This window comes from Oncorhynchus gorbuscha, unplaced genomic scaffold, assembly GCF_021184085.1.
Source record: "Oncorhynchus gorbuscha isolate QuinsamMale2020 ecotype Even-year unplaced genomic scaffold, OgorEven_v1.0 Un_scaffold_10154, whole genome shotgun sequence".
Lineage (NCBI taxonomy): Eukaryota > Metazoa > Chordata > Actinopteri > Salmoniformes > Salmonidae > Oncorhynchus > Oncorhynchus gorbuscha.
Window position 1 is genome coordinate 1 of NW_025752972.1, and position 11,558 is coordinate 11,558.

The 11,558-nt window shown below is 48.0% G+C and overlaps 1 protein-coding gene across 1 annotated transcript; it reads right to left on the reverse strand.

Annotated features, from left to right (window-relative positions):
• Window positions 1-1,994: 1,994 nt before the first annotated feature.
• LOC124030244 (melanotransferrin-like) lies at window positions 1,995-10,752 on the reverse strand (the record flags this gene model as incomplete). The annotated part of the gene is made up of 9 exons (XM_046341668.1): window positions 10,495-10,752; window positions 9,946-10,100; window positions 8,591-8,690; window positions 7,594-7,779; window positions 6,059-6,209; window positions 5,348-5,415; window positions 3,761-3,948; window positions 2,453-2,617; window positions 1,995-2,143 (listed from the first exon to the last, which is right to left on the reverse strand). Coding segments are annotated over exons 1-9 (1,205 nt in total), but the record flags the coding sequence as incomplete, so codon positions are not given.
• Window positions 10,753-11,558: the final 806 nt, after the last annotated feature.

Below are 11,558 nucleotides of genomic sequence, written 5' to 3' on the forward strand. Positions count from 1 at the left end.
GTAGAGGGATCATACCTGTGTAGCTCTCCTGCCAGCAGCAGGCAGCCAGAGCCGTAGCTTTTCCCTGCTGTGTGAGATGTAGCCTCCCGTCCAGGGTGATGGCATCTGCCTCTTTATTCTTACAGAGCACACAGCAGGAAGGCCTGTTTCCCTGCTTTCAACAGCCCCTGTAGGAAGAGCCCTATGAGTCTTGCCAAACGCCAGTATTTTTATTTGACCTTTATTTGACTAGGAAAGTCGAGATTGAGAACAACTGCCTTGTTCAGGGGCCAGAATGACGGAATTGCCCCACCCTGTCGGCTCAGGGGATTCGGTCTAGCAGCCTTTCGGTTGCTAGTCCCAGCGACTCTAACCGCTAGGCTAACTGCCGCCCCTCCACTCTAACCGCTAGGCTACCTGCCGCCCCTCCACTCTAACCGCTAGGCTACTCTGCACGCCCCTCCACTCTAACCGCTAGGCTGCCTGCCGCCCCTCCACTCTAACCGCTAGGCTACCTGCCGCCCTCCACTCTAACCGCTAGCTACTCTGCCACGCCTCACTCTAACCGCTAGGCTACCTGCCGCCCCTCCACTCTAACCGCTGTGGCTACCTGCCGCCTCCACTACACTCTAACCGCTAGGCTACCTGCCCGCCTACCCACCGCCCCTACACTCTAAACCGCTAGGCTACCTGCCGCCTCCACTCATAACCGCTAGGCTACCTGCCGCCCCTCCACTCTAACCGCTAGGCTACCTGCCAGCCCTACCCCCACTCTAACCGCTAGGCTACCTGCCGCCCTCCACTCTAACCACTAGGCTACCTGCCGCCCTCCACTCTAACCGCCAGGCTACCTGCCGCCCCTACCTCCACTTCTAACCGCTAGGCTACCTGCCACCCCTACACTCACTCTAACCACTAAGGCTACCTGCCGCCCTCCACTCTAACCGCTAGGCTACCTGCCGCCTCCACTCTAACCTAGGCTACCTGGCCTGGCTACCGCCCTCCACTCTAACCACTAAGGCTACCTGCCGCCTACACTCTAACACTAGGCTACCTGCCGCCCCCCACTCTAACCGCTAGGCTACCTGCCACCCCTCCACTCTAACCACTAGGCTACCTGCCGCCCCTACACTCTAACCGCTAGGCTACCGCCGCCCCTCCACTCTAACCGCTAGGCTACCTGCCGCCTCCACTCTAACCACTAGGCTACCTGCCGCCCTCCACTCTAACCACTAGGCTACCTGCCGCCCTCCACTCTAACCGCCAGGCTACCTGCCGCTACCCCTCCACTCTAACCGCCCAGGCTACCTGCCGCCCCTCCACTCTAACCACTAGGCTACCTGCCGCCCTCCACTCTAACCACTAGGCTACCTGCCGCCCTCCACTCTAACCGCTAGGCTACCTGCCGCCCCTCCACTCTAACCGCTAGGCTACCTGCCGCCCTCCACTCTAACCGCTAGGCTACCTGCCGCCCTCCACTCTAACCACCAGGCTACCTGCCGCCCCTCCACTCTAACCGCTAGGCTACCTGCCGCCCCTCCACTCTAACCACTAGGCTACCTGCCGCCCTCCACTCTAAACCACTAGGCTACCTGTCGCCCCCTCCACTCTAACCGCTAGCCTCTACCTGCCGCCCTCCACTCTAACCACTAGGCTACCTGCCGCCCCTCCACTCTAACCGCTAGGCCTCTACCTGCCGCCCCCCCACTCTAACCGCTAGATCGCCTGCCCCGCCCTGCCACTCTAACACGTAGACTACCTGCTGGGTGGGCTACCTGCCGCCCCTCCCACTCTAACCAGCTAGACTTACCAGGCCTAGGCCTGCCCGCCCACTCCACTCCTAACCACTAGGCTACCTGCTTCGCCCTCCACTCTCCCAACCGTAGGCCTGCCGCCCCTCCACTCTAACCGCTAGGCTACCTGCCGCCTTCTTTCATTCTAAGACCTTAGCAAGAGAAGTAAAGATTGAGCCTGCTGGAGTGGCAGGTAGGCAGGGTTTAGAAAGTCAAATGTACTCGGGATCTTCTTCATGCAGTCGCCCACTGAAGATCCCATCATTTGGATATTGGGACCAGAGACTTGGCACTGAAGGCCTCGGCCATGTCTGTACACTTCTGCTGCTCATCGCTGGACAACACACACCAACGCAGGGACTGGGGCAGCTCTGCACACACAGAACAATACTCAGTACCTACAAACAAACAGAGAGGGAAAGAGAGAGAGAGATGGGGGGTGGAGAGAAGAGAGGGGGGTGGGGGGAGAGAGAGAGAGGTAGAGAGAGAGAGGAGAGGAGAGAGAGAGAGAGAGGTAGAGAGAGAGAGAGAGGTAGAGAGAGAGAGAGAAGTAGAGAGAGAGAGAGAGGTAGAGAGAGAGAGAGAGGTAGAGAGAGAGAGAGAGAGGTAGAGAGGAGAGAGGTAGAGAGAGAGAGGAAGGTAGAGAGAGAGAGGTAAAGAGAAAGCGAGGAGGCCCTCACCTGCTGGGATGCAGTCCATGGCTTTGAGAGTGTTGTAGTAGATGGAGCCCATCCACGCCTTAGGATCATCATACACTCCGGCCGCAGGAACTCTGTGGACGAAACACTGAACAGCAAATTGCTGCCTAACTCGCCCGACTGAAAGATGGGGAAACCTGACTTTGTCTGAGGAAAAATAAACACAACCAGGATTTATTAAAACTCTGACTGCTCCTCGGAGTGTCATTTGACATTGTGAGAAACAGACAGTTCTCTTGAACGCACTGGTTGGAGATTTCCAAGTTCCTAACAGTCTTGAAGGCACTGGTTGGAGATTTCCAAGTTCCTAATAGTCTTGAAGGCACTGGTTGGAGATTTCCAAGTTCCTAATAGTCTTGAACGCACTGGTTGGAGATTTCCAAGTTCCTAATACTCTTGAAGGCACTGGTTGGAGATTTCCAAGTTCCTAATAGTCTTGAAGGCACTGTTTGGAGATTTCCAAGTTCCTAATAGTCTTGAAGGCACTGGTTGGAGATTTCCAAGTTCCTAATAGTCTTGAAGGCACTGGTTGGAGATTTCCAAGTTCCTAATAGTCTTGAAGGCACTGGTTGGATATTTCCAAGTTCCTAATAGTCTTGAAGGCACTGTTTGGAGATTTCCAAGTTCCTAATAGTCTTGAAGGCACTGTTTGGAGATTTCCAAGTTCCTAATAGTCTTGAAGGCACTGTTTGGAGATTTCCAAGTTCCTAATAGTCTTGAAGGCACTGTTTGGAAATTTCCAAGTTCCTAATAGTCTTGAAGGCACTGTTTGGAGATTTCAAGTTCCTAATAGTCTTGAAGGCACTGGTTGGAGATTTCCAAGTTCCTAATAGTCTTGAATGCACCAATACTGTACTAAAACCCACAACACATTTAAAGAAACAATCTGGAAGTTGCTAAATCCATTTTTAGACTTTCAAATGTATAATACATTGATTGTTGAAGGATATAATGTTTTATACCAATAACATTTGATTTGAGTTGACTATATTTAGCTATATACTGTATATAACTAAACCTCATGATCTTAGTTCAATGGTCGAACCCATCAGAACCTAAAATATAAGATTGTTTTACTCCTTTGTTTGTAAACAACGTAAATGTAAACAAACACTGTATAGCCTCAAATGGTAAAATCGATCATGTTGATGTCATGGATCCAGATCTCTGTCTATGAGTTTCAGAGTGCTTTCATTTCTCTAGCCCCGTCCCTCGACCATTTACCAAATCAGTTATGTTGTTCAAACTGCAGATTGCCGCTTTAAGGTTGGGATGAAGAGTAGTACCCACCAGTCCTTCTGTCAACATGTTATAGACCACAGTGCCACTGATGTCAGATTTAACCACGATGCCCCTGGCTGGCACCCTGACCAGATGGCACCGGCGGTGTTCTCTCACAGGGGCCCTGGTTCCGTCTCTACACAACAGCTCGTAGTCTGCAGACTTCAGCCCAGCGGTCCAGGCAGGGTCACCGTTTCCTACAACACAGTAGGACAGGCACCGGGTTATACACTTCTACATACGCTAGCCGGGGGCAGAGGAGGCGGAGGGCAGGACTGTTTGGTACCAACATAAGGTGACTCTTAAACAGGAACCTCTGTACTGTTGATATTGTAGTAAATTGTTAGTTTGTAATTGATGCTTCTGTTAGTGTTTTTTTAATTGCATTGAGTGTTAACTGATAGAGAGGAGCTCAGTCTACCTTCTGTGTTCTCCATTACTGTAGTGTGCTTTACAGAGAGAGAGGAGAGAGAGAGAGAGAGAGAGGAGACAGAGGAGAAGAGAGAGAGAGAGAGAGAGATGAGAGGAGAGAGAGAGAGGAGACAGAGAGAGAGAGAGAGAGAGAGACAGAGGAGAGAGAGAGGAGAGATAGAGAGAAGAGAGAGAGAGGAGAGAAGAGAGAAAGAGGAGAGATAGAGAGGAGAGAGAGGAAAGAGAGGAGATAGAGAGGAGAGAGAGAGAGAGAGAGAGAGAGTGGAGACAGAGAGAGGAGATAGTGGAGACAGAGAGAGGAGAGAGAGAGGGAGACAGAGAGAGGAGATAGTGGAGACAGAGAGGAGACAGAGAGGAGAGATAGAGAGAGAGGAGAGAGAGAGGAGACAGAGAGAGAGAGAGAGAGAGAGAGAGAGAGAGAGAAGAGAGAGAGAGACAGAGAGAAGAAGAGAGGAGACAGAGAGAGAGAGAGGAGACAGAGAGAGAGAGAGAGAGAGAGACAGAGAGAGAAGAGAGAGGGAGACAGAGAAGAGAAGAGAGAGGAGACAGAGGAGAGAAGAGAGAGGAGACAGAGAGAGAAGAGAGAGGAGACAGAGAGAGAGAGGAGAGAGAGAGAGAGAGAGAGAGAGAGAGAGGAGACAGAGAGAGAGAGAGAGAGGAGACAGAGGAAGAGAGAGGAGACAGAGAGAGAGAGAGGAGACAGAGAGAGAGAGAGGAGACAGAGAAGAGAGAGGAGACAGAGAAGAGAAAGAGAGAGAGGAGAAGAGAAAGAAGACAGAGAGAGAGAGAGGAGAGGAGACAGAGAGGAGAGAGGAGAGGAGACGAGAGAGGAGAGATAGAGAGAGAGAGAGAGAGAGAGAGAGAGAGAGAGAGAGAGAGAGAGAGAGAGAGGAGACAGTGAGAGAGAGAGACAGAGAGGAGAGATAGAGAGAGAGAGAGAGATAGAGAGAGAGAGAGAGAGAGAGAGGAGACAGTGAGAGAGAGACAGAGAGGAGAGATGGAGAGAGAGAGGAGACAGTGAGAGAGAGACAGAGAGAGGAGAGAAGAGAGAGGAGAGAGAGAGAGAGAGAGAGAGGAGAGAGAGAGAGAGAGGAGAGGAGAGAGGAGAGAGAGGAGAGAGAGAGAGAGGAGAGGAGAGAGAGGAGAGAGAGGAGCTCAGCCTACCGTCTGTGTTCTCCATAACTGTGGTGTGCTTTATAAATGCCACCTCTCCTGCATCTTCAGCCAAACACCTGTCTCACAGAGAGAGAGAGAGAGACAGACAGGATGAGTTACGTTGATATATTCTCCTAGATGGGTTTGCTTTATCCATCCCTTAGGCCCAGTTTGAACACTCTAGAAATGCTGCCTTGTAATTGAATGAATGTTATACATCATTGAGGAGAAGCTGAGCTGGGGCACTAATGGTCTACATGGTCTGGATGTAGAATTGAATGATTGATGAGGAACAGGAACCTGTCCTGAGTAACAATCTGTGTTGCTGTGCACAGGAGGAGCACGCAGACAGACAGACAGACAGACAGACAGACAGACAGACAGACAGACAGACAGACAGACAGACAGACAGACAGACAGACAGACAGACAGACAGACAGACAGACAGACAGACAGACAGACAGACAGACAGACAGACAGACAGACAGACAGACAGACAGACAGACAGACAGAGAGTGATCATAATGTGGGGGTTAATCTGAGAGTACAGTCCAGTAGTAAAGGCTGTACAGTATCAGTGTACAGTATCAGTGTGACAGTATCAGTGTACAGTATCAGTGTGACCGTGTACAGTATCAGTGTGACCGTGTACAGTATCAGTGTGACCGTGTACAGTATCAGTGTGACCGTGTACAGTATCAGTGTGACAGTGTACCTTACCTGAAGGCCCCGTTGTAAGCGTAGTATCTCTCCTTGTCAGTGTTGTCACAAACAAACTGTCCATTGATGTTGCCTTTACACAGCTGGCAAAGGGAGGGAGGGTCTCCCTGTGACCCAGGGATACAGCTGGCATTAAAGAAATCAGCCACTCCTGGGGAAACACCACAAACAGGTTAGTGGTTTCAAAGCTCCTACAGTGTAGTGTGCAGAGTGTGTGTACTGTATGTGTGCGTCTGCCGAAGACGTGGATGTTGATTAAGGCAGCCCCCCCCCCCCCGCTCCTCAGAGGGGTTGGGTTAAATGCTGAAGACACATTTCAGTTGAATGCATTCAGTTGGACAGTTGACTAGTACCCCCCGCCCCCCCACTCCTCTCAGAGGGGATTCAGAGGGGGGGGGGGTTCAGAGGGGTGGGGTGGTCAGAGGGGATTCAGAGGGGGGGGAGGGGGGGGGATTCAGAGTGGTTGGGTTAAATGCAGAAGACACATTTCACTAGCGTGTGTGTGTGTGTTTTCTTGCGTGCGTACACTAGCGTGTGTGTGTGTGTGTTTTCTTGCGTGCGTACACTAGCGTGTGTGTTTAGTTGTGTGCGTACACTAGTGTGTGTGTGTTTTCTTGCGTGTGTGTGTGTGTGTTTTCTTGCGTGCGTACACTAGCGTGTGTGTGTGTGTTTTCTTGCGTGCGTACACTAGCGTGTGTGTTTAGTTGTGTGCGTACACTAGCGTGTGTGTTTTCGTGCGTGCCTACACTAGCGTGTGTGTGTTTTCGTGCGTGCCTACACTAGCGTGTGTGTTTGTTTTCTTGCGTGCGTACACTAGCATGTGTTTTCGTGCGTGCATACACTAGCGTGTGTGTGTGTGTGTGTGTGTGTGTGTGTGTGTGTGTGTGTGTGTGTGTGTGTGTGTGTGTGTGTGTGTGTGTGTGTGTGTGTGTGTGTGTGTGTGTGTGTGTGTGTGTGTGTGTGTGTGTGTGTGCGTACACTAGCGTGTGTGTGTGTGTGTTTTCTTGCGTGCGTACACTAGCGTGTGTGTGTGTTTTCTTGCGTGCATACACTAGCGTGTGTGTGTGTGTTTTCTTGCGAGCGTACACTAGCGTGTGTGTGTTTTCTTGCATGCGTACACTAGCGTGTGTGTGTGTTTTCTTGCGTGCGTACACTAGCGTGTGTGTGTGTGTGTTTTCTTGCGTGCGTACACTAGCGTGTGTGTGTGTGTGTTTTCTTGCTTGCGTACACTAGCGTGTGTGTGTGTGTGTGTTTTCTTGCGTGCGTACACTAGCGTGTGTGTGTGTGTGTTTTCTTGCGTGCGTACACTAGCGTGTGTGTGTTTTCTTGCATGCGTACACTAGCGTGTGTGTGTGTTTTCTTGCGTGTGTACACTAGCGTGTGTGTGTTTTCTTGCGTGCCTACACTAGCGTGTGTGTGTTTTCTTGCATGCGTACACTAGCGTGTGTGTGTGTGTGTTTTCTTGCGTGCGTACACTAGCGTGTGTGTGTGTTTTCTTGCGTGCGTACACTAGCGTGTGTGTCACAATTCCCTACCTTGTGGGATGTTACAGCCCATGACAGACATCTTGCTCTGGTCGATGAGGTATCCCAGAGGCATGTTCCAGCCGGCAGTACGTCCCTTCCCTGTGTGACATGTCTTCCTGCCCTTCAGTGTGTTGATGTTGATGTCCGGCTTCACCTTCTTCACCACGGCAACCGCATAGTAGGTGGTGCCCTCTCCTGTGGAGGTCAGGGGTCAGGGGGATAGTAATCTGTTATTGGTCCAGTTTAATCATGTGCTTCCCTCTTTCACTTTGAGGAACAGAGTCAAAACAGACACAATAGAGGGATATGACCTTGTCTGCTGTCATAAGACAGTTCATCTCAGTGCTAGAGTCATCACTACAGACACCCTGGTTCGAATCCAGGCTGTATTACAACCGACCGTGATTGGGAGTTCTATAGGACTGCGCACAATTGGCCCAGCATTGTACGGGTTTGGCCCAGTGTAGACCGTCATTGTAAATAAGAATTTGCCTAGTTTTTTAATTAAACATACTTGAATCTCCAGTAAATCATTAACATACCGTATGTACTACATTTATATGATATGTTCCTCTTTGTGCGTTACGGGTAAAGTTTGCACAAGCATGTCATAAAAACAGAGTAAACATATCCAACGCTCATATCTAACGCTCATATCCAACGCTCATATCCAACGCTCATATCCAACGCTCATATCCAACGCTCATATCCAACGCTCATATCCAACGCTCATATCCAACGCTCATATCTAACGCTCATAACTAACGCTCATATCCAACGCTCATATCCAACGCTCATATCCAACGCTCATATCCAACGCTCATATCCAACGCTCATATCCAACGCTCATATCCAACGCTCATAACTAACGCTCATATCCAACGCTCATATCCAACGCTCATATCTAACGCTCATATCTAACGCTCATAAATGATCGTGAAAGACACAAATTACTTTATGCGAAATTGGTGACAGACACACTGACACACAAACATAAACTCTTTACCATCAGCAGAAGTCTCTCCTGCAGCTATTTTGAAGTTAGTTTCTTCCCCCAGTTTGTAGATATCCTTAGCGCTCATTGAAAAGGCATCTACTTGGTTTTTCTAGGAGAAAGAAATGAAGAGGGGTTTAAATAGCATGTTTCAATGGTGAACGCAACGTTATGAAATGAAATAGTGTTGCTTCCTAATCCGTCGAACTCAGGACATCGGCAGATACTCCTAGACAACGAGGTCAACACATGCTCCAAAAAGTGATATCATTATCCTATCCAAGACTTAAATAAACAAACAATATCACAGCAATTATTAAGAAAATATAAAAATATAAACATCAACTGTCGCAAACAACTGAATAAATACACTGCTCAAAAAAATAAAGGGAACACTTAAACAACACAATGTAACTCCAAGTCAATCACACTTCTGTCAAATCAAACTGTCCACTTAGGAAGCAACACTGATTGACAAGACATTTCACATGCTGTTGTGCAAATGGAATAGACAACAGGTGGAAATTATAGGCAATTAGCAAGACACCCCCAATAAAGGAGTTGTTCTGCAGGTGGTGACCACAGACCACTTCTCAGTTCCTATGTTTCCTGGTTCACACTGAGCACATGTTAGACGTGACAGAGGCTGGAGATGCCGTGGAGAACGTTCTGCTGCCTGCAACATCCTCCAGCATGACTGGTTTGGCGGTGGGTCAGTCATGGTGTGGGGTGGCATTTCTTTGGGTGGGCCGCACAGCCCTCCATATGCTCGCCAGAGGTAGCCTGACTGCCATTAGGTACCGAGAGGAGATCCTCAGACCCCTTGTGAGACCATATGCTGGTGCGGTTGGCCCTGGGTTCCTCCTAATGCAAGACAATGCTAGACCTCATGTGGCTGGAGTGTGTCAGCAGTTCCTGCAAGAGGAACCGCCACCTCATCAGGAGCATGCCCAGGCGTGGTAGGGAGGTCATACAGGCATGTGGAGGCCACACACACTACTGAGCCTCATTTTGACTTGTTTTAAGGACATTACATCAAAGTTGGATCAGCCTGTAGTGTGGTTTTCCACTTTAATTTTGAGTGTGACTCCAAATCCAGACCTCCATGGGTTGATTGATACATTTGATTTCCATTGATCATTTGTGTGTGATTTTGTTGTCAGCACATTCAACTATGTAAAGAAAAAAGTATTTAATAAGAATATTTAATTCATTCAGATCTAGGATGTGTTATTTTAGTGTTCCCTTTATTTTTTTGAGCAGTGTATATATATATATTTTAGATTTGATCAAGTTTCATAGGAAGTCATATAAAAAGTCAATTCAAACGGAAATGTGCCCTATTAATCTGAAAGAGCCCCACTTACCCCGATCTTCTGCGCGCATCCTTCCACAGACACGTCGCTGACGCATTGGATAATCGGACGGATGGCCGCACTGCTGAAGGCCTGCGCCATGGCGTTACATTTGGTCATCTCTTGAGCGGATATTGCGCACCATCTTATAGTGCTCTGGCCAGACACTGGATAGGGAACACATTCAAACAAAAATAATCATGTTTTTCTTATTGTCCTATGGCTACTCAATAACTAATGTTCATAGAGTACACAACCAAACGTCGACTGCGCAAATTCGTCTGTTACAAATTAAAATTCCATCCTGAAACCTCAATGTGCTGATAATATTTAGCATTTTATACGGATTCATATTAATCTAATCTAATCTTTAATTAACCTTTTATTCAAATGTATTCTTTGCAGCTATCATCGTTTTATAAAACATAACTATGATTTTTTTTTAAATATATATAAAAAAAAACTTTATTTAACTAGGCAAGTCTGAATCTAGGGCAGATTAAAATATGTCGTTATTTTACCTCCACAATATACTATTATATTGAGTAAAAAACAACTCACCAGTCTGAAGGCCTAATATCAGAGAGGCGACGAGTATCCACATAGTGACGGAGTCAGCCAGACGTGAGAATGTCTGATCCTGTACGACCTGTTTATTTATACCTTTCCGATATCTGATTGGGGCTCCAAAGTACACGCTCCAAGTTGAACTCCAGCTTTCCGCATATCGTCAAACAAGTTATGAGTATTTTACAACACCATTTTATGGAAATCAGTAGACTTTCTAGCTTTTCTTCGTCTAAAGTTTTTCTCTGAAACTTGGTGACTTCCAGACAGTCAGCTCATACCTGGAAAGACACGTCCCTACTGCCCGCAGCTGGCGCTTGGCCAGACCGAGCACACAGAGGCCATTGACGGGGAAAGACCCCACCTCTGCTGGCCCTGCCCGGTGCTTTTCCATCGTACATCTCATGGTGGGGTGGGGGGGGGGGGGGACATAGTAACTGTAGTAACTTTTCTGCCTGACCCTGTCAATGACAAATACAATTTCTGGAATCTTGTTCTAAGTTTAATGTGAAGAGTAGGCTAGTAATACAAGTGCACCTTCATAACTCATTTCCCATCCTGCTGTCATATTTCTTATGTATTTTTTCTCTTGTTTCCTTACCAGTGTTTCAATACAATCAAATAAAATGTTTTTACAAAAGTAATTTCTGAATGGGATATGAGGGAAAACAACAACCAAAACCTTGGTAAGATAAGATAAGATACTGGTTCACTGAACAGAAATATAAAACCAACCTGCAACACCATTTGACTGAGTAATGTAATGGTCATATAAAGAAATCAGTCAATTTCAATGAATTATTTAGGCCCTAATCTTTGGATTTCACATGACTTGGAAATATGCATATTTTGCTCACAGACACCTAAAAGGGTAGGGGTGTGGATCAGAAGGGGTGTGGATCAGAAGGGGTGTGGATCAGAAGGGGTGTGGATCAGAAGGGGTGTGGATCAGAAGGGGTGTGGATCAGAAAACAGGTCAGTATCTGGTGTGATCACCATTTGCCTCATCATGCAGCGAGACACATCTACTTCGTATAGAGTTGATCAGGCTGTTGATT